At 43.2% G+C, this 23,799-nt stretch overlaps 1 protein-coding gene across 1 annotated transcript in view; it reads left to right on the top strand.

Moving 5' to 3' along the window:
• The window catches only part of scfd2 (sec1 family domain containing 2), a 93,639-nt gene that overhangs the window by 22,958 nt on the left and 46,882 nt on the right, over nucleotides 1-23,799 (top strand). Inside the window, exon 5 of the mRNA XM_073477117.1 lies at nucleotides 18,637-18,931. Within this exon, the coding sequence (XP_073333218.1) occupies nucleotides 18,637-18,931 (295 nt within the window). The remainder of the gene's footprint in view (nucleotides 1-18,636; nucleotides 18,932-23,799) is intronic.

Genomic DNA, 23,799 nt, shown 5'->3' with positions numbered 1-23,799 from the left:
CAGTGGGAGAGAGGAGCAGTGATGGAGTTCACTCCCAGGAAGACCCAGGAATAGCCCCCATCTGAAGCTCTCTTCCGCTTTCTCCCCCCACCCCCCTCTCTCAGCGCCGGTACCCTGAGACGGCTGTGTTTACATTGTTCTGCACAGCTCAGGCCCTAATGTACTATCTGTTTAATAGGCAGAGAGAGGCCTGTTTATAGAGAGGGACCTTTTTAACAGAGGTGATGCGCTGCTAGGCCAGAGGGCAAGACCAACTCATCTCACTTCCTGTTATCATTACCTCTCTTCGCTCAGACAGAAAGGTGTTGGCTCGCTCTCCTTTCTGCATTACTTATCCCCAACGGCCTCGCCATCCTTCTGGCTATGATTGTGCTCAATCTGTCGAGGAACACAAGAAGGCTCAATCAAGTTGCCTCATATTAAACCTCAGTGGCTCCACTTCTCAACTCAATAGTAATTTGCATGTGCTGCATTTTAAATGTTCTGCTAAGCGTCTTTTTACTAAATCTATATCTCAGCCCACTGAACTGAAACTTAATAGGAATTGCTTTGGTGTTAATAGCTGTAGAATTATAAAGCTACAGCTCTCTGAATGTTATAGCTGAGGGAGTAAGATGGGCTCATAAGGGTTTAATGCACTAAACATTTTCTCTTTTACTTAAAGCTGCCTTTTTCTTTTGGTGTTGTGTTCTGTATCGAGTTGCATGTGTGCATCTGCAGATATTTTTTTGTAATGGTCTCTATTGTTTACTGCGGCTGTTAAACTGTGGAGTCAAAACCCTTCACATCAGGAGGATTTTTCATGTGGCCTGGAGTTTTTTTTCCTCACGAATGTGTTTTTGAGGGTTCTGAAGGATTTAAACTGACAGTCTTTCACAGCCTTGGCCAAAGGTTTTTCTCACACTTGCTCAGACCGAATTTGCAGAATGAACCGGTTGATCTTTCTTGGAGATCATCCACACTGCTCTATCCACTTAAGCACACTTTGGGTAATTCAGACCTCTGTTGTACTGAACTCCATTGTCATCTTGCACTGTTTGGGTGAGGTGGTCTAGGGAACATGATCAGAAGGGGCTCTTAGAGCGCCCACTAACACTCTCCATCCCTGGTGAATCAGGTCAGTGTGGTCTGCTGACTTGGCCTGCTGGCGTCAGACTTGATTTTGAGCATGCTCCAACAAGACACCACAGACTGGGGAAAATCCCACAATGCCCAGCATTCACCCTTAGATTGTTAATAAGGAAGGCCGTAGAAAAAGCTGACCATTCGGTTAGATGGCGGGGGTTGCAACAGACCCAACAATGACCCAGTGTCCCAGACGGAGCTGGCCAACGAACCACTTCTCACCTTTATGTTCCTTTGACTGGCACACGACCCCTTCCTTCATTTGAACATGTCACTGTTTACATCGCATTTTTTCCATAATGAACTCATCTGAAACTACAGCCAGATGTGCTTGCAAGCAAGTGTGTACGGCCATGTGTGCGAGCATGCATTCATGCATGTGCATCCTTGAATGTGCTTACTCTGGTAACAGTGTCTTAACTTCCTGTTGTCACTAAGAGGCTCTCTGTTCCTTGTAGAAAAGCTCCACCTCAGGACAGATTAACTATCAGGTCATTTGTCACTACCTGCTGAGCCCAGGCCGGGGGAGGTCACGGCCCACAGGACATGCGTCTTTGTGTCTGTGTGTCTGATCTGAAATGGAGACAGAGAAACATTCCAGGACCTTTGCGTATCTTCTTTAGATACCGTTTGACCCCTCCGTGCCAGATTACAGATTTTTAGCCGGGCTGAAGATTTTATTGTGATTGATCAGTAAAGGGTGAAGAGTCTATACAAGTATACCACTAGTCCTTGTAGGATTAGCATGTTTTAATGCTGCAGATGGACCATGAACAGTACTGAAGAGAAAAATTCCCCTGCAGCCCAAACAGCATTATAAAAGAGATGTCCTTAAAACTGTTGACAGGACACCTCAACTGCAAATGTCAATTACTGTATGTCTCTTTCTATTATGAATTTTTGATCCATGGTTTTATATTTGTAAAACTTTCATCGAGCCAAGAAAAGCGATCTAAAAATCTTTCTTTGATAATTACAATGTAAAGTTTATAGGCCGAGCTGGAGCCAGCAAGAGAAACACTTCTGCGCATATTCAGTGGGTCAGGCCAGAGACACAACAACATTGACCTAACTGCAAATCTTTAAAACCTATGTCATAAATGTCTTGCTTTACGGATCTGAAACTGGGCGCACTACAAAGATGTAGATATGAGGGCAGAAGGTTAAACCTGGAGTAGACTCAAGAAGGTGGTCCATAATCACGTACAATGGAAACAAGCAATTGATGGCCTAGGCTCCACCTCGGATCGAAACTGCGATGAGGGAGAGTGAGAAACCCGGATGCTAGAATTTCCGGTGTAGGTACCAGGCGAGCAATTCTAATTGACCGAACAGGCGCCATCTTTCGGTTCGGCATTTGGTTTTATAAAATATCTATGAGATGGACAAGGACAGTAAAGTTCCTCTGATGAATGCTCATCCTTGATCTCTCAGAACCTGCTGGCCTACACGTTGGGGCACAGTAGATCAGTAGTGCCTCCTACTGCCAAGGATGGGCAAAGACTTAATCCTGTAAACAGAGATGAATGGGACAAGGTGGGGGAGGTAGGAGTGACCCCCCTAGGTCGTAGAGCAAAAGGTGGGACAAGGACTCCTCTTTGCTATAACATGTAATTATACCCATCTGAAACCCCAGTCGGCACCTCCTCCTCTTCTCCACCCCCAGCCCTCTGTTCACTCATGCCCACTCTATAGACCACCTTGTCGCCCCAGGGATTCGCCCAGTCACCCAAAGGGAACGAGGCTGACCGATCACTATGGTAACTAAGCAGTGAGGGTCAAACCGGGTCAATCAGAGACAGACTCTTGCCACCCTTGCTCTGTCATTAATTACCCATAGTTCCCTGGGGCTCTGCTCCACTTGTAACCACATAGCTCAACAGGCTGGATCCAAGTGGTTAGAGTGTATGATCAAGTGGAGCAGACCATTTGTTTCATATGTAGCTCTATGGCAGGGTCAGTGCAGTTTAAGTGAGGGTACCACCTCTGACAGTGGTGTGTCAAATCGATATGTCATGTTTGCAATAATAACTCAAATCTTTCCTATGACCTGTGTGGTGTTCGAGACCTCTGACTCTAAATGAAGGCTTCATTTGATTTAATGTTTGAAAAATTTGTGGTAGACCAATCTAGGACAAGTCCATCAGCATTTCAGTGATTGATTCGAGCAGCCAGAGCGTACAGACCCCAGTCCACCCTAACTTTAAACGCTTCGATGTTTATAGGTCGTGACAACATTTGCTGTATCTGGTTTTGAGCTCAGCTTTCAACTTGAGCTGGTATTTGCATTTGTTAGGAGCTATGTGGATGAAAAAAAATCCATAGAGCTTCCCTTCTTTTTTTGTGTTTGGCAAGGTTGCCTCTTGTTGTTCTTGGAATCATGTTGTATGAGCTAGAAATTAAAATCATCTGTCGGGGGACGGATCGTTAAGTGATTGACATCAGGGTGCAGAGAATAGGGAGATGCCCCCAAGGCTCTCTGCTGGGGTCTGGAGGTAGTTAAGTGCCCCTCTGTGTTTTTTTATGTCTTGGTTTTAAATGCCTTTTTTCTCATTTCTTTTCCTCCTCTGATTGTCTGTCCTTCTCCTCCCCTAACTCTTTTATTTTTATTTTTAACATGATTGTTTTTGCATTGATTCATAGAAATGTGTCTCATTATATCTACATAGCCTTAATATTGGGCAGAAGGGCGTATCCAAAGGACTGTAGTCACATGCTGAAACATCCTGTAGGAGACTGAAACCAGAGCAACCGATGTGAACATGTACGCATTGGAAAAATATTTGTAAATGGATTTGTACGCAATGCGTCAGAACAGATGCCAAAATACTGGATATGTTTAGTGCAATTATGACTAACAAAGACCGATTGCCCACATGTTTGCTGGATACAGTGTACAGAAAGATGTATAGTACAGACTGTTCAATGAGCTACACATGACATGAAACATAGAATGTGTTGGAAAAACTCAAACATGCGGGCTATCCTGCAGCAGTGAATTTCAATAGGCCTACGGAGCTTTTTTGAAAAGTTTCCACCGCCTGTCAGCGTGTATACACTCGAAGCCAAATCTAAGCTGTTCCAGCCTTCCACACAACAGTTTATCCAATAGGAAAACTTGATTTAAAAACATGCAAGGGAAAACCTCACTGATTCCTGTGTTTTCCCGCTCTAGCTTTCATCTGGAGTGAACTCACATGCCCCACTTTTCTTCTTCTATTGTTCTAAGCTTGGTGTACTTGGAGACACATGTTGGCCTGTTTGTCCCGCTGTTGTTTTCATGGAAATGGGAAAAGGATTGAAAGTAACCCCAAAACGAGCCCCGACGCCGAGCCGCTAATTATGAGTGGGAGGTGGGATGGAGGGGCTGGAGGAGGAGACTGTTTTCTCATACGCCCGCCATGTGCTCCCCTCACCCCCTACTCCCAGTCTCAGCTCTCCATCTTCTCCACCCCATTGTTTTTTTTCTTCAGTTCTGAGTTATTTAAGATGCTCTGTGTTCTCTCTTTCATGTTTCTAGTTGTGATGTTTCTGTTTGTCTAAACCTCACAGGGGTGATATCTGCTCCTCTTCTCGTATAACTCAAGGCACGGGGGGGGCCTTATTGACGGTAACAATGTTTATGGCTTTTTACATGCTTTGTATTGTTCATTTGAGAGGCATCATAAATTATTCTGGGTATGATTTGATAAATATGTGTTCACTTTTGGCGGTCATGTTTGCGTTGACATAAGCCTTCAACTAATTTTCAGCTGCTTGTTGTGGCTATTAGGATCATTGTCGAGAAAATGAAGCCTGGACTCATCTTACTGCACATCTGGCTGTGAGGATCACAAGTTCAGATGTCCTCGTTCACACTGCACTAACCACCGCTCCACATCCTGCCTAAAGCATAACAATTCAGAGGTTAAACTGCAGAATCAAATTTTCATTTTTGCAAGATCGCTTTACTGCAGTCTGCAGTTGGCTGACTCTGCTCATACTGCAATGTTTGTTTTTCCTTTCTCTGAATAGACGAAACTTAATTTGTTCAAATGTGTCATCATATGTTACAAAATAAAACAATTTTGTGCAGGACTGTGATAAACACAAATTCCCTCAGCCACAATGATATGCAATGCAGACGACCTGCAATAAATCCTACATTTATAAAGCTCATCATATTCAGTTTGTGTTGAGAGGCGCTGACTCAGCTCTTTGGTGATTTTGCAGGCTGTAGCGTGTGAAAATATCACACTGCATGAAATTATGGTGGAAGTTCTTTGCAATATTTTGTCCAATAACATTAACTTCAGTAGCGGCCGCCAAACTATTACAAACACCTAGTTTATGGAGTTTTAGCTCTTCATGCCAAATCATTCTCAGCTGTCTTTTATAAAAGTAAATGAATCCACACGTTTCAAAATCTATTACATGTCTTTAATCTGAAAACATTAAACAACAATTAAGCTATTGTTCCACAGATGTTACCTTGTTTATAACATATTTTATGTCGATTAAAAAAAAAAAAAATTAAAGGGTATAACTTCACATCACTAATATGTGGTAAATTTATATTTGCTGTTGGGTAATAAATGGGTAGTATAGTAACTAAGTGGTATACTTTGGATACTTGAACACTTAAGACCATTAAGCACACAGTGACACTGTAATTCTCACGGTCTTAGTGGTGTTTGGAGAAGTGGTGCCTCTCTGCCACTGTGATGTGTTTAGTCGTTGTTTAGCTGCTAGGCTCTGTGCTGCATCACAGGATAGACAGACAGACAAGGCATTAGTGATGTGTTTACCATCTGTTCAGGAAGGACAGACATGATGGGAGAGGATGAGGAAGAGAGACATTTTCACGGTGTTCGAAGGCAAGGGTGAGGGGCGGCTGAGGATTTACTGCTAGACATCAGCCATTATTTATCAGAGAGGACAGTCAAACATTGGTGTACACACTGTGGCACGCTGTCATCCCTAACTTGGAAGACAGGCCTGGGATTGTCAATGATGCTGTCTTTATTATACCAGACCCACCTGGGATATGGACCCCAAAGGTGACAAGGAGATAATCACATTGGAAACAGCTGCCAACATTTTGACACCCCCTCCTGACCGAAAATATAACACCAAGCAACAACTGTGAGAATTTTACCTCTTCAAAGTAAGCACACTGGCTAAGAAATTATCCATGAAAACAGTCAGAAAGTAACCTGAGGCGCCATATGGTTTGTTAAAGGAGACCTGTTATGCTTTTTTTGCTTTTTTCCTTTCCTTCCTATCTAGGTTCTTGTGCATGTAAAAGATCTTGAAAGTTAGAAAGGTCAAAGTCCACACCAACAGAAGCTCCTTTCCCACAGAAAACACTGCTCCTGAAATATCTCATCAGTAGTCCCACCCCTAATTCCATGACTTTGTGACATCATGCTACTTCACCATGTCACACATTTGAAAAACTTCTGCCTAGCAGTTAGTTTGGCACACACTTTCGCACAGCTGCTCTGTTGTTGTTAGTGGGGCTGGCTCAGGCATATGTGAGCTGACCAATCAGAGCAGACGAGGGGGAATACAGTGCTGCAGCACTGGACAGTATGGGAGAACAGATGTGTTTTTTGAGCACTAAAGCATGTAAACCTATTCTAGCAGTTACCTGAAATAAAATTTTGGATCTGAAAATTAGCATAATATGTCTCCTTTAAACACAAAACAACTGGTAATCTCCCCTAGAAACTGTTTGGAAAAGGGCTGGTACTTTCAAATGATACTTGGCAGGTGATTGGACAAACCATCTGTATATCAACGTCTCTCATAGGGTAACTTGAACCAATCAGATCAACAGTAGGGGAGAGTTACCACTAGGGCCCATTGGTTAATCTCAACTCTTGCCAAAGCAATTCGAGAGGAAACAAAACATCTTTTCCTTCGAGAAAAGACTTCACTGCCGCTCTTTGCTCTTCTTTCATGAAATACATGCCGGGTTCTGATTCAGATGCAGTACAGCATCGACACTAACCTCTTAAAGAGCCGCCATTGTTGTTTTCAAATGAACAGTTGCTTTCCTGCTGGTCGTCACACCTAAGCCACACTCTAGGAGGCTGTTTAGTCTGAACTATGGCTTGAAGCCTGGAAAGGTGGATTCTGAGAACACATGATTTAGCAAATCCATCTGCTTTCGCAAGGTCAGTCAGAAAGTGCGTAACTGTTCAGTCATCGAGGAGGATCATTTGTGTGGGTAACCCATTTTGTGATCCGAGAATTCAGGGAAGTGAAGGTAGTCTGTTAGACCCAGGGGAGATAAGGAAATGGCTAAAGCTGGATGGAACAGGGTGAAGAAATGGAGTTTACTCTTGCCTGAATTTGGTGTTGCAATCCATCTACACCTCCACTCCCTCTCCAACACTGTCTCAGCCCCCTGGTCTCATAAAAGACCCACAGTGGAGCCATTATTTGATTTCAAACATGCTATCGTGCTTGTGAGTTCTAGCAGTTTTGATTTTGTCAAAGATAAAAGTTATGATTTCTCGGCGTTATGATAGTCTTGGGGGATTTTTTGTTATCACGTCAGAAGAGTTTAGTATGATTTGGCCGGAGCAGAGTTTAATGTTTTCACAAGCAAGGCAATGAGAAGAAGAGAGAGAGATGCATTGGGGAAAGGCTGAAGAAATCTGGGAAAAAGGGAGACAATAATAGAGAGTTATGTATTCAGTCAAAAAAAGAGGTGTTAGAGTGTATTAATGGTTGGAGCTTGTCTTGTTGCCCCTCCTGGTTGTGTTTTTAGCTGAGCTGTGGGCTTAAGGCTCTGGGAATGTTTGTGCAGTAGAAACCCTGGGTGATGTTGTTTGTATTGTTCTATTTCAGCCTGTGTGTCGAACCAGTGTCAGCACACCAGCGCTGTTTTGTTTTCACACACATATAAAGAAAAATCAGCCACTCACTCATCGCTCTGTCTGTCTCCATCCTGACCCTAACTCCTAATTCTCCTTCTTCCCCGTCCTTGTTCGCAGCTTTGCCCTGTTCATGAAATGTGGGTCAATGCTCAAATGAATTGCCATACAGAGATCCTGGTAAACCCTGCTGATAGTCAAAGTGTTATAACAGATGGAATTCATGCAGGGCGATGGGTGTTAGTGTGCAGACATGTAGTCTGCAGAAGGATCGCTGTGTGTGCTTTCTTTCACTCTAGCCTGTGTGTTGTGTCCAACCCTCCCCATGACACTTCAGTAAACACGAACTTAACACATATACCTCCTGTTGCCTGTATGTCTGCATGTGCGTGTATGTATGTGTGTGTGTGTTGTCCTATCAGACTGGGTTCTTAGTGTTTTGGTGGGGACCAGGGTGCTTCCATACAACCTGTGTTAGCAATGGCACGTTAGTATATGTGTGTGACAGAGGACTGCTGTGTGTGCAGAATGCCACCCTGTCTCAGGTCTTAGATTACTCACAGAAAGAGCGTTTTCTTCACGGTCCACCGTTCTGATACGCTGTGTTAGAATAATATATTTAATCTTACAGCGAGGCTTTCTGTGTGAGTCAAACATTGAAAACTGATGAATAAAACTTTTCTCCTCTGACCTTTATTTTGAAAGTTTCCTCCCTCTGCCACAGCTACTCCTCACTGTGACTACCATTATTTCCTAATTCTATTTTCTGTCTCTTTTTTGTGTGAAAAGAGGTTTCCAGTAAAAAAAATTAATGGGGGAGAACATGCCTGTAACTGATTATTATGCGGTCTCTACCCAACGATGCTTTGATTTCATTGTGTGTGTGTGCATTTATGTGTGGTTGTATGCGTGCTACAGATCCATAATTGATCCTTTTTTTAAGTCTTTAGATATAGAGGCCTGTAATGTTAACCAAAGCAGCAAATAACCAATATTGATCATAATTGACTGATAAATAGACCATATTCACACGCACATATGTCACGCTCAGGGTGGGAAGCTTAAATTCTGGGATGTTATGCTGCTGTGTCACAGGTTGCAAGGCATGTAAAAGTAGGCAATCTGTAAATTTGTTATGCTTAAACAAATGTGTCCAGTATGTGCGTTGATATTTTAGAATGAATTTCCACCTTTCCTATCGCATCGTGTAACACTTTCGAGCAGTAATGGTAACCAGGAAGTGGTTGTCTAACAGAAGCTAATGGGTTATCAAATATGTTGTTGTCCCTCTGGATTTTCACTATCTATTGTCATTTCAGATGCTGATCAATCAACACAGCAGTAAGACATTAGAGCTTCCCGCCCTGACCGTGATGTCAGAGGAAAATGGCTGCCGTGTGAATACGGTCTATAGAGAACTGGTCTGAGTCACCTCATAAGTGTGCTCATTGGAGCGCCATGGGACCTTGCACACTCACACTACTGATAAGATCTCTTACTGGAGGTCTTACTACATCTCCTTCCCATCAATCCCAGCTTAATTCCCATCTTTCCTCTCTTTCTATCTTATCTTATCTTTTTTCTTCTTGTTTGTCTTGTCTTGTTTATAAAATGTTCCAGCGTGTTCTCATTTTGAGCATAATTCATCTCTACATCCACCCAGGTGTGTGTACAAGTGTGCGCTTGCGGGGAAATGAAGGGAGATTAGTTGTTTTCCATTTCCCGTGCCTGTAATGAGTGTTCTATAAATGTTTAGGGAAGAGCAGCCGTGTGTAGGCGTGTTTGTCAGTGTCTATGAGAGAGATGCACACAGGTTGGCGGGACGGGCGCAGAATATGATGTAGACCTTATTTATACAAAACAAAAACACACAAACACTCTCACGAATACACATCTGAACACACAGTCCACTCTTGCTTAAGCTTATTCCTCAAAAACAGATGTGGGCATTACGTCTTAAATAAGGCTACCACTGTGACCTCTGTGTTAAAGGTGCATTATGTAGTTTTGGGGAAGACTTTTTAATCAGAACAAAAAAATCTTCATTGATTTGTTTTATGCCTAAACAAAGTGAATAAACAAACTGACCTTAAAGGACAACACAGTTTCATACTGTTTTACTTTGTTTATATTTGGCGGACCCCGCCACCTTTCTTCAAACAGTGTTCTGGGGACCTTATTTTCCTCTGAGAACAGCTTGTTTATCAGTTACGGAGTTTGTATTATTACTTCATTAATATTGTAAATATTAAAATTATAAGTTTGAATTTCTTCTCCAAAAACTACATAGAGCTACTTTAATGTGAGGTTCAGAAAAGTAGCCCTGCAACTGGCACATGCACATCCAGTACACAACCTCCGTCATGGGAGAGAACATACCAGCTGTACCTCAGAGTAATGACTCACAACACAGTAAACCAGTCAGTGACACAGCTCTTAAGAGGTATTTAATGTTTTATTCCAACCTCACTACAGAAGCAGACCCATGACCGAGCTCTGCATCCACCACAGCAGCCTCTGATGACACCCTGCCAGGTTAGAGATGACGGCATGCATAGAGCTGAGGTCAGCGATTCAGAATACAGCCATGATCCAGCTAACATGGAGCTAATAGTTTAAAAATACCAAATACTTTGACTGCAGTCCATTTCCTGTCTATTGAAGACTTCTCCAAGACGAAGGGATGGAGTTTTGGAGGGAAAGACACAGGCAGACTCAGTTCAATTTGTGCAGGCTTAGAGCAACCGTTCTGGGGCTCGACGTGGTGCAACAGTGCCCCCTGATGTCTGAAAGTCTCCACAAGCCCTGGGACTGAACTCGAGACTTTCAAAACTTGATCTCCCTCTTATGCAAACATGCTCATATGAGCTCAAAAATGTGTTTTCTTCACATAAATCAGGCCCAAAAGCAGAAAAGGATCACACGCTATGTTGCCACTACACTTTTGCAAATTTGCAGTTAGCAGTCAAGCCAAACTCTTATTTTGAAATAACCTCTTATGTGCTCATTAAACTTATTCACCCCCCACCCTCCATCTCAGCGCCCTCCTTTCCATATGTGTGCTTGAAACTGGAATCAGATGGGCTGCTTCAATCTTACACACTACATGTTTCTTCATTAAAAATGAAAAAAGATACAAGAGAATAAAATGGATTTTTTGTATCATATCACGTTTCAGATTGCCTGCAGTGGAAAATGTAGTTGAGCAACTACAAAATGTCAAAGCCAGTTGTTTTGCTTAGAATCCCATCGGATAAATTGTGGTCGTTTCATTCTGCTTTGTCTAGAAACCGTCTGTTTACCTCAGGATGTTTTCTCCCTGCTGGAGCCTCCTTAGTCAATTAGTAGTGGATGTAATGTACTGTCCTTGGCAGTATTGGGGTGTGTGTGTGTGTGTGTGTGTGCGGGTGCGGGTGCGTGTGTGTGTGTGTGTGTGTGTGTGTGTGTGTGTGTGTGTGTGTGTGTGTGCGTGCCTGTGTCTACTCAGGGGTGCATATCATTCAGTTTCTCGCAGTGTGAGAAAAGTGCGGGAGGTTTAACATGGCTCCGGGCTTTTTTGTGGCTGCGGAGCAACTCTCATCTGGTGAATTACGCCATAATCTTTTGCAGCCGATGTGGCGAAAAGAAAGCCTCATTAATTCCCTTATGTTTCTAAACACTTGATTCTTGATACACTTGAGTATACTGCCTGGATACACGTTTTCACATTAAAAGCTATTGGCGATTTCTATCTCGCTTATTTTTATGAGTACCGAGGGAGCTGCAGGTCACAGGAGTGTGATAAGCAGGCAGGGCTGTCGTGTGCCAGGCAGACAGAGTCCAGCCACAGTGACCAGCATGTGGCTGACTGGCGGTGACAGGGCGGCGTGCGGGGACTATGTGTTTGTGTCTGTGATTGGGTCCCACGTCTCGTCTAAATTACAGCCCTCAAGTCTCTGAGCTAAGCCAACCTTTGACACACAGAGTAGAATAGAAAAAAATGCAGATAAAAGACAGAGAGATGCATGTGGAGAAGGTGGCTAAAAGAGGATGAAAGGTGCAAGGGAGGAGGACTGATGTGAAAGCTATTGAGAGCTTTCGCCTGTATTGACAGAGGAGCAGCTGCCCATCCGTCCCTCCTCCGTCGAGCTGACCTTCAGCTGTGTGCAGGACTCCACTGAGCAGCAGTCCAGCATGCAAGTCTGCAACGGGCCGCTCGGTTGGACAGAAACAAAACAGACTCACCTCGCACGCTGTGTGGTAATTCAGGCCTCATTTAAAGCGAAAGATTTATGTCTCAGTGTTCCCACAAACATAACAGGCATCAGGCTGATGGAGCCAGACCAGGGGTCACCTTACCTTTAAGAGCTTTTCCATCCACTGCGCCATCTATCATCCCATCTCTCACTTTACAACAGTCTGCCCAGTCAATCAATTTAATTGTCTTATCTTTTGCTATTTCTTGCTTTCTTTTTAGTTTATTCTAACTTGGCTCTTCAGGTGTCTGTGTGTATGTTTTGAGTTGACTGGCTGATGGCGAAGCCACAGAGTGGTGGTCAGACTGTCGAGTACATTCAGTACATTCCATATTTTCTGAGTATTAACAGAATTGTTATAAAGAAAATCCTGCTCTGTTTTCCTTTTGCATTCAAGCAGCATTTGTCTTAGTCATTAAAACACCCAGATGATGATCAATGTGGAGAGCAGCGTAGTGACAGACTTTTAAGATGAAAGATTTCAGACCTGGTTTATTTGGTGATACCTGAGGTTAATGGTGTTAACAACAAGTGCCATTTAATTCTACAGAAACACAAGCACAGAGCCTGTAGCAAATACAAATATGTTTTTTACTATATTTAAGTAGTATCTGTACTTTGAGTATTCATTTTCCAACTTTTTCCTTTTACTACCTATATTTTAACCCAAACATCTGCACTTCCTATTCCTTGTATTTTCAAAACAGGCTTGGTACTTAAGTTTTAATGCATTTGAGTGGAATTATTGATTATTGATTATTGATTATTTACGACGCGTGGGAGTTTTCCACGCAGGGCACAGTACAGTCGGTTACCTTGCAGAGGAGTTAGAGCTCTTCATCTAACAGCTCACTATGGCTGTCCCCGCTTAAATTGTTACTCAGTGCAAAAATTAAAGTCTGATTCACTGTCAAAAAATGCAAAAATTAACTGTTTACTTGTTGTGGAGCTGTATTTTTGATAAATCATTTGAGTCAGCGCTAACCTCAGGGAATAACACATTACGTTTTCTGTTACTGCTTCACAAAAACATCTCTTGTTTTGCCAGTAAAACGCTTTTAATGTGAAGCAGCAGCAGTAGGAAATTTTAGCCGTGCATCAGCTTTAACAGCGAGCCAAATCATACTTTGATGCATTGTTTCCTGTGAATCCCTCATGCGTATTCAGGATCCTTGAATCTAAAACTTGAATGGCAGGCTCGGCCACTAACAGAAAGTTCATTTCATTCATTTAAAGACTGTTGAATAAAAATGGCAACCATAAATAAAATAAAAAATTACCTTTGATTTCATTAAATCTTCGATATTATAACTTTTAAGCTGAGCTACACCAAAGGGTATAAGAGAGTGCAGGTAACCACTGACATTTCGCAGATGTTATCATCTCTTATCTTGTATTTGAGCCTCAGGAAAATCACAATTGTCTCATTCCTAGCAACAATGATGTGTCAATATTGTCAAATCAGAATGTTTTTTCTGTTGTTTAAGCCAGTTACCAACAGAAAAGATGAGGAAGACAAAGAGAAATGTGGATATAAAGGGATGATATTCATATTAGTGCTGCACAAAGTTGGGTGATTTGATGAATATCTGATCTTCCAATGTTTGGTATATCTATGATCCTGTGCGCAGACCAGCTCCTCTTTGTGTTTACAGTCGCGTTTCCGCTCTCCTTGTTAAACACCTGATCCATTGTCCACACCTTTCACACAAGGCAGAATAATGGCTATAAAAAGAGAGCCGGAGATAAACTTTATTTTTCCATTCCTGCTCAACTTAAAGCAAGTTTCCGTCTTTTAATAAACAGAAATTTTCCGGTGAAACCGTTTAAGGATTCATCATTGTCATTGCCACAGCTTACAATGAGCATATGTCCCTGCTGAGATGCTCTACGTGTGTGAGTGCGCCAGCAAGTTCTCATAAGGCACACTCATCCACAAAATTACTGCATTTGTGTGTGTGATCTGAGTTTTGGTGTTGTTTACGTGTTCAAAAATCCTGCCAGTCTCTGAGGGTGAAAACATACTTGTTTGTTTTCCAGCTCTTCTACTAAAAATCAATCGTAAGCTTGCTGTACATAATTTAGAGTCAACGTTTAGTTGCTGTCTTCTAACTTCAAGATTTATGTATTTTGTTTTTAAGAAGTTTGCTTGTATCCCTTCCAGCCTTGCGTGTTGTTATTTGTGAATGCAAATTGGATGTGATTACACATTTGCAAATGAAGCACATGTGTGCATTTCCAAAAGAATGCAAAAGATTTTTTTCTTGTTGCTATAGTTATGATGAGCTGTCTGACGTCCATGTAAGGGGACTCCTGTCCAGTGTGTCTTTGGTTGACTAGAACAACTGACCTGTAGCCAACTTTGTTCATGCTCCCACAAGGACCCCCAACTCCAAACCGCCCCTCCCCCCTAGCCCTCGGGCCCAGAAAAAGGTTCATTGTGCAGGCAGGGAGCAAGCCAAGCGAGGCCTGGTTCTGGTTAGTGCAATGTGCTGCATCTGAAACACTCACCTTCCTCCAGGGTTTGCATCTGGAGCTGGTTTCCTGTTCAGGCTGTGCCGGGCAGGGGCGGAGTTTGGCCCGGCTCTGTGATTGGGTGAGATTGAGCGTTTATGGACCCCAGGATGGTTGCAATTGCCAAACAGTAATCTGTCAATCACTGATATACCGTTTCGAACCCGAGCATAATGCAAGAGAGAGCCTATGATTGGTGCAAAGGCGTGAGCGAGAAGCCGGGGATGTCTCAGGCATTTACTAATAATCGAGCAGCAAATTTATGCATCGGCCAATCGGCTGCTGAGCTATTCAGAGAACAAAGAAGTGTTATGTTCTGTATTTTTATCCAAAGTCAGTTTTTCTTTGGGAAATATGGTGTCATGATAAGAAAATCTCAAGTAATTTAAAGTAATGGCATTATTTTAGTAATTGCAGGCTCTAAAATTAGTGTTGTTTTGACAGAGCCATGCCATTGTTATTCTATAATTGTGTGTAATAGTCACATTAGAGCGTGGCAGCAGGACAAGTGCATTCAGTAATGGTGTGTAATAATAACGTTTGCTTCCTGTTATTACTGCAGTAATGCTGGTAGTTCAGGCCACGAGCACTGCCCCTAAATCTGAACTGCGGACCTTAAACGCCACATGAATTTAACAGCATTCTTTTAGAGTCTGTAATTGAGAGGATTTTATAGGGTTTACTGCAGAAGATGTTAGATTAGTTTTTGAAAGCTAGATGAATGTTGTGGTGGAAAGATATTCTTAACGTATTCATATTTGAATGGGCTTTTTTATGCATTTAATTATTTATAAATTAACCCGTTAACCTGTAAAATAATATTGAATTGTTGGGGCTAGGGTCTCAATGCTCAATACTGGTGGACCCATGTTTTGTAAATGTTTATTCTTCAAAGTAAGCTACTTCAACTTCCAAATGAATCTAATGAAACAGAAGGCATAATATCTGAGTGTAATACTCTGATTGCATTACTCTAAGTGCTTTGGAAAGTCTGCTCCATTCTGTTCCCAAAGGTGTACGCTACAGTTCCTTTCCATTGAGCCCGTGTGCCAGTGCTGTGAGTCGGGCATTGTTGAGTTCAGCTTCAGCGCTGGAAAGAGCTTTAGTCAGTCTTCCCACTCAGCTTCACTCAGTTCAGTCTCAGTTCTGTACCAAAGAACTCCATTTCCTGCTCTGGCGCCACGGCACGTAGCTGACAGCAGCTTTTATAGATCTCCTGAAGGGACCCAGTTACAGTGCATGCTTGCTGTCACACGTAAAAACATATACACACACTGCACAGTCCACTCAGGTTTGTACTGAGGGTTAAGGAAGGTGTACAGTGGTGCAAAGATGAAAATGATGTGAAAAAAGTGAGAACGCATACTGTTGGTGAGCTCAGGGCCCAAGAGGTAACACTCAGTCAGATTTGGGTGAAGTTCTTCTTGACAAATGATGTTGGGGCCTCCTGAGCTCCTCTTTCAGCTCCTCCTCTCTCCATCGACCCATACTGAGAGTCTCTGGTGCCAAAGTTGCATGACAGCAGTTACCTCTCAGGCCAGCTGTGGTCAAAATGAAAATGTAAGTTGCTGACAGTGGGCACGCTTCTCTGAAAGCCCAGGGATCATATGAATGTCCTGCTGCACGTCTAGACAAATGTGTAGGCGATCAATAGTTATAAAGTGAGAGTTGAAAGAGAAAGTGCTTAGCTGTTTGCATTTCAACAAGAAACCCATAACGTCCTTTGTCTTTCTCTACTCACTGCCAGCGAAATGAGCGAGAGAAAAATCCCTTAACATTGTTTGGCAGTTTGGACGAGTGCAACTTGGAGAGGTATTTGATTTCACAATGTTTAAGAAGAAAAATGTGTGATGTGATTGTGTTTGAACGGTCCAGAGGGGCGAGTGGTTGGCTGGGGTCTGAGGCAGGGAGGAGCTGTTGGAATAGAGTGGGATCTCCTGAGACCTTGGATGTTGGGAGGATGTGACTGATGCAGTTGTCACCTTCAGCAATGACTGTAACTGTGATGTTAAATTTAACTTAATATTTATGATCAAGGAAATCCCCAACATCCACAGAGTCGCAGATGTTGACCTTTTATTGTGAACACTCCAGGAGGGACAGTCATTTTCCACAGTCTTCTCCTCAGCCACTTCTTCATGGGGACAGTCAATCAGTTCTGTGGCTTTGGCTCACCCTCTCTGGGTCCGATTGTGTTGCGCATTTGGCTCAGTGAAGAGTTCTTCTGGGTCAGACACAGGATCCCCCCAGTGGGCCCACCACAAGGTCCAAAGCCCTTCGTTCTCAGAGCCTGTTTGTCTTGGTAAGAGGAATACAAAGGTCTTCACAGAGGAATCCCTCGTTAAAATGAAATATATCCACAAGGGGCATTTGTAGCTCTATCCGGCACAAACATACTGTCCTCTGTCAACAATCATCCCCTTTACACTATCATATGAAACTAAACTCCTCTTGTAATGTCTCAGTATCTTTCTCTCCTCGCTTTATTTTTCACCATCTCCCTGTTGCCTCCATTTCCCCTTTCGGGACTATATTTCATTCAATTTTCATGCTGTTCATCGGACAGAATAGCTCCACACCCTTTTTTTTTTTTATAGCTCCATGAGCTCACCCTTGTTGTGAGAGTGGCCAGTGTTCTGTAAACGGTCCGGTGATCGACGGCATGTTGGACCGGAGTGCAGCCGTCTTGAGCGGCTGTTCAGACCTGCTCAGACAGGCTCACAAAAACAGGTCACTGCACCTAAACATTGCCCCAAATGTTGGATTTGTGAATGTGTGTGTTGGTGTGGGTGTGTAGAAAGAGAGAGGGAGAGAGAGAGAGCAGTTCAGTGCCCATGCAAATCCAACAAAAGAATGAAACAAAATTAAGTGTTACCTCAGCCACTCACAGAGCTGTAAAATTAGCAAATGGAACGATGAGCTCACTCACACTGTGCTTTTAATTTTAACGCTAACAGTATTTCTTCCGACAGACACAAGGACGCCAACTAATGAGAATGTGACTAATGCGTAGGTAATATCTGATGATGTAAATACAGCGGGACTCAACAGGGGGCACAGCTAATTCATCAATTAATCAACACGTTGTTTTTGCAGTTCAGTCGACTAAACAGGCAAGATAAAACTTGTTTATCGGCATGAGACTGTATTAATTTTCTGATCTAACTCAGGCAATAAAGCCAATAAGCAGTTTCCCAAAATGTTGATAATGTATTGCACTGCTATTAGGGGTGTCATGATTTCAATTTACAATCGCAAATTGATCGAAATGCCGATTGCCTTTAATTGAAATTAAATGCGGTATCGACGATTTGTACATTTATCTCTGCTTCTCTCCTCTGCTGTCTCGCTGGGCTGGAGTTTGACACACTCAGAGGGACTTCATGATGCATTCAGGTGCACGTCTTAAACGCTGAAATCTCCATTGCTTCATGCGACAAAGGATATGTGCACTGACAGGGACGTCATGGTGCATGGTTCGAGTGCACCTCATAAAAAAATGTGGATTTGGAGAATTGTGATACCCCCTACTGCTATAACATTGCGAGACTCACAATGGGCAGTTCTTTAAAACCTGGATCAAAACAAGCAGCGATTATATCTTTTTTATTCCACACATCTTCTTCCTTCTGTAAACTTGGCCCCTACACTACCTACATGCAACTTGACTGCTGAAAGGGTTGTAGATTTGGGTGTCTTATGTTAGTATCAGCTAATACAACCTCTAGCCTCTAGCAGAGATGAGGAGGTGACAGAGATCTGTGACTACAATGTGTAAATTCAGTCAACTTTCCCTTTATCAACATCCGTATTGTCTCTACAAGGCACAAAAAATGTTGTCTCCTGATTAACCGCCTGTTTTTTGTGCATGTCTGTGTGTTGTGTGATTGTCTCAGGCTCTCGGAGACTCTGACTTCCCTGCTGTGCTGCGGCAGCTGCTGCCCTTGATGAAGCCCCGTGGAGGCGAGGACAGCACTGCCTCGGGGTCAAGGTCCAGGGAGGATGAATGCGGGGCTGACGAGCTGGTCCTCCTGCTGGTTTACCTGTACTCCCTGGCCGACGAGGCGCAGCCCGCAGACCCGGATTCCGAGGAGGAGGAGCTGGAGAAGCTGGAGAGGGAGCTGATGGGAGCGCTCACCCTGGTCATCACCCGAGAGCCCGAACTGAGTCCTTTGATCCAGAAACTCACCGGTGAGTGAGAGAGTTAATGTGACCACAATTTCATGATTATTCCCAGGAGCTTGGCCAGTTTGCCAAATTTGCTGATGTGCTAAAAGGAATGGGAACAGTTTATTTCCTTTGTCTGCCTCCACTGATGTTAATGGGAGGATTTTTATCAAAGTCTTCACACCCCATCCCTCTCTTTCTATCCTCGCATTCACACTCTTTCATGCACACACACATTCCGGTCAGTTTGGCAAGCAGCTACGCAAACAGTGAAGTGTGGGAATGTCTGAACTTGGAGTGTGAGGGAGAAATTACCGTTTACTTTCACATCTACAGCTCGTCTGCAATGGCAGTTAGAATTACCTGTACAGCATACACGTATAGAAATAACTTAGGCGCCAGTGAGCTTGTGTCTACTGGTTTCTTTGGTTCCTCTATGCAGCACGATAGTCTTTGCCAATTTAGCTGAGCTGGTAACTGTGTGGTAGAGCAGATCAAGGCCAGCCATGAAGATGAATTAACCGTCTACCTCCATCACCACAGCTAGCCGTACCTCCCAGAGTAATAGCGTCTTTAACCTTGAGCCTGTACACACACACGGTCTCCTCCCCTGCCACATACTTCATAATTAGAGCTACTTTTAGTCTCAGCCTGCTCCCTACCTTAGCACACACCCTGAAATAATACACTGCTGTTAGGGTTTTTCATCTCATATCACACACAGGCTTATATAGTATATATAGGGTTGGTAAATCTATGTAAAGCACTAATAAAGATCGTTGAGCCCTCTTGCTCTTTTTCACTCTATTCCTTCTCGTACTCTGTCTCTCTCTCTTCCTGTTCTACTTGGCTAAGTGCAGCCTGGATTTGAGGGGCCTCTTGGCAGGCACATGCCGAGAGATGTGGCTCATGTTAAAACCTGACTCTCTCTTATAAACACTTCATTGGAAATTAGCCTGTCATAGTGTGCCAGGTGTGTTAAAGAAAGAAAAAAAACTATGTGCGTCTTGCCCATTCAGAGGAATTCAGCCGTGTGTAGTGTTGTGCACCCCACTTTTGAACCTGTGTGTGTGTATGCACACGCACAAGTGTCTGTGTGAGAGTTTTTATGGCAGTCGATGAAGTGCTTGGCTGGGGTAACATGAGGCGGGAGGTGGTCTCTCTCTGCATCCAGAGCAAAACACTGATTGTGACATTCTCCCCAATTAAAGGAGTCAAATGGAAACCAGACGTTGAATGAAACCTGGTCGCCATGAGAGCAATGTTTTTACAAATTCTTCTATTTTGTTCCTTGGCTACAGTGCATGTGCAAACAGGGCGCAGAAACACAAGAACAATATACATGCACAAGAAAGCCAGAACCACAGAGAAAAAGAAGAGGACGAGTGAGTTTAGGACAAGCGAATGCAGCACACCCCTACCCCGCTAACTGCCTCCTCCTGGGAACTTAATTAAAGAGCATCTTCAGGAAATGGTGTTCCTCAGATTACTGTACACTGTAGATTTGTTGTCTGTTCCATGTTTCCTGTCTACCCTGGTGGACCTAGTTGTCTGTGGTGTGGCATCAAACTTTTAATAACAAAGCAGATAGCTGGTGTGGTTTGTTGCGCAACTTATTAAGTGGACATTTACCTTCACTTAGGGTAAATAAAGGCCTTGTCCCATGAGCATTTAAGACACCAATACTTCATGGCAAAACAGTTCATTCCAGTCTAAAACCTGACCAATACTCAATTTTTGGGGCCAATATTGATGCCAATATTAGGGAATGAAAAAAACATTGATATGTCAGGCCAATATTGGCAGACCATTACATTGGCTGGGGTCTATTGCAGTTAAATTCCTGCAATCTAGTCAAAACCAAAAGCGAGTCATCTTGACAGTGCTGACATTTTAGGGATCGGAGAGCTTAAGAGTCAAAAATGGAGGATTATTCACTTTTAAGTTACCTGCACTGTCAGAGAATAAACTTTTCCATAAAAGTGCAATGGTTAGCAGACAGAGGGATCTCTTCTCTGTGGCTCTTCCTGATTTGTTGAGGAGTGTTAGCAGCAGATTTGGTGTGTTAGTAAGTATTCACAGCCACAGGACAGTGTTTGTGGGAGTGACTCAAAATAAACTACAGTGCCCATATTGGTGGTTATTAAGAAATATATCACTCTGTGCAACAATGGTGCTTGTTAAAAGGATTAAGTCATCGTTTGTTTTGTGTTTTTATGGGATGTGTTGACAATGAGAAAAATTGGAATATGCTTTATCTTGCAGCTTCACAGGGAGGACAGTAGAAGTGCCTCAACAGACTCCCCCGTATGTCCTGATATAAAGTGTTAACTTGAGTTTTTGCTAGTTTTTCTATGTCTGCATGTTTGCATTGGTCATCACTGCATTTGAAAAGCATGTGAAACAAATTGATAGCATACCAGCACAGTGCATTATGTCTGCATTGTTGTCTTAGGGTATGGCTTTCATTAAAGGCTTAAACAGTATTTATCCAAGAAAATGGTTCCGCTTATTGCAGCCTGGGAAATGAGCTCTTAAACCGAACGCTCCACAGCCAACACCACATGTGGAAAGAGCCGGATTGGTCATGGGCACCACCGCAAATGTTGAACAAACGCTCTGATTGGATAAGGAACCTACAGCTCTCCTGAAACCTCGACACTGATTGGCTGCTGCCAGACAGTCTGTGGTGCGCAGGGCGGTGTGTGTGATGTGTGCAGGTTGTAAATAGCTCCGAGCAGTTACTGTTAATCCCCCCGTTCAGTTGTGGCAAAAAGTACATTGATGCTGGTGAGGGAGTGAAAATGAGTGTTCCTCAGACTTCTTTATGGATTTGTTTCCTGTCGGCCTTGGTGGATCTCGGTTTTCTTTGGTGCTGAATCAAACCTCCTCCCTCTCATTTCTCATTTCTTCTTCTCAACTCTCAGTATTGGGATACAGTGGGCCGAAAGAGAGAGAGCAGGCCAATCCAAATGTTCTTAATTCTTCAGCTGAGGACATCCAGCTAGTTGATGGATCATAGTTTGTCTGCACTTATGTCAGTGTGTGGGTGTGCAGCTCCAGTAGTGAGAATGTGAAATCCCAGTTCCCAGATGGTGATGATGGTGATTTACTGGCAGCAGTGACAGAAGAAGCAAAGAAGGTCACAAACTAACATTTTAGAGAATTTTAACTGAATTTGTGGCAGTTTAATGTCCACGGTCCTCTCTCTCTCCTTCAGACACACATTGGGTTTGTTATTCATCCTGTCAGTGGGGTGTGCATGGGGCAAGGAAGAGGGGAGCAGTGGGAGAGTCGGACCTCCCCTACGCCGCTGTTTGGGTTGGCACAGCAACACGGGCCAGTCGAGGGACATGAAAGGGATCACACATAACTCTGGCCACCAACTCTCCGTCCCGTCTGCCTACTTCTTAAACTTTTCTTCTCTTTGTTTTTTTTAATTTCCTTCTCCATTTCGCTCTCTTGCTCCTTCTTTTCCTCTTTTTACCACCCTGTATTTCTTCCTCCTTCCCTCTCTCTCAGGCCTTAAAGCACCAGGCTGGTTGCAGGGGGAAGTGGAGCATAAGTTAGCCTAATGACTGCGCCTGATTAAACATATTTCCCCTGTTGCACTTTGTTTATGAAATTAGCCCCAATTATTTTTAATTGGTGGTCTTCCTATACTTCCTCCTCAGTTACACAAGCACACATACACACACATACAGTACATGTATGAGGTGAAGACTGTAGACCCCAGGGTGAGCACAGCAGCCGGTGGCGTTGTTCTCTCCAGTTCACTTCATCAGATAAGCTGATGATATGGAGCTCAGGCTTTAATTAACAGAGGCTCATCAGCTCGTCACTGCCGGGCCAGACAGGCCTGGTTAACAGGCAGGGCCACACACACAGCCACAATCAGACCCCCAGACTCTCACCCCACCAAGTCTGCTCCCAAATCGGCACTGTGGTTGGGTCCCATACTGGGTCTCTTGTATTCTTGTCTACAACTCACTTCCTACTTTGTGCTCTTCTGGGTTGACTTAAACCAACAGCAGGACGGTGTGATCGTTTTGGTAGAAGCTAAAAAGGATGAAAAGAACCAAATGGCTACAAGTCTGGGTTAAAATGGCAACATGGCAATATAGATGAAGTGTGGAAGCAGGGTACGTGTTTCTGGCACAACTTCATCTACTTCCAAGATGCATGGAGAAGAGTCTAAAGAGGTCAAAACTCCAGCACCTGTTGTATAAGTGTAAGTGTTGCTGGCGTTCTGACCTCAGAATAGATGAACTGGCACATGCATTTGGAAAACTACCCTCTAATGAAGGCATAGGGAGACTCAGGGTTCGTATAGGTGCTGGAATTTTAATGTTGTGTTTTCAAGGTTTGGTTAAAATGCTAGAAACTGCTTGAAATTGTGATTGCATGACTTTTATAGTTAATTGTTTTATATTGGCCCAGTCAGATTATGTAGGAGCCCACTTACCGACAGCAGACACATTTTGAAACATGACACCTTTTTGTGTTTTACTTAAATGTCACTTTTTCTTTTTGTCACCCTCCAGTAGAATGCTTTCATGAAACGTAATGTGGTTTTTTTTTTTCTGATTTAATGTGACTACGTTAAATAATAATTTTGAGTGTATATATATGTATATAAGCTGCTGGATAGGCTTGAAAATGTTCCTTTAAAGTGCTTGAATTTGACTATGGAAAGGGGGAGGAAGAGACTGTAGGTGTCAATATGACTAGTCACCCCTTTGAATGAAGAGACTATAATTGTGATCCTCCATCACAGATGTGCGTACTGCAGAGTGATGAATACTTGTTTTGTGTTATAATTGGCTTGGAGACTGCAGACTATTTTACTACTTCTCTATGGGGAGCACATCTTCAAACTTTTCAGCCCTTGT

The sequence above is a fragment of the Pagrus major genome, chromosome 11, assembly GCF_040436345.1.
Source record: "Pagrus major chromosome 11, Pma_NU_1.0".
Taxonomy (NCBI): Eukaryota; Metazoa; Chordata; class Actinopteri; order Spariformes; family Sparidae; genus Pagrus; species Pagrus major.
Note: the sequence above shows the minus strand (reverse complement) of the source record. Positions and strands in the feature narration are given on the sequence as shown.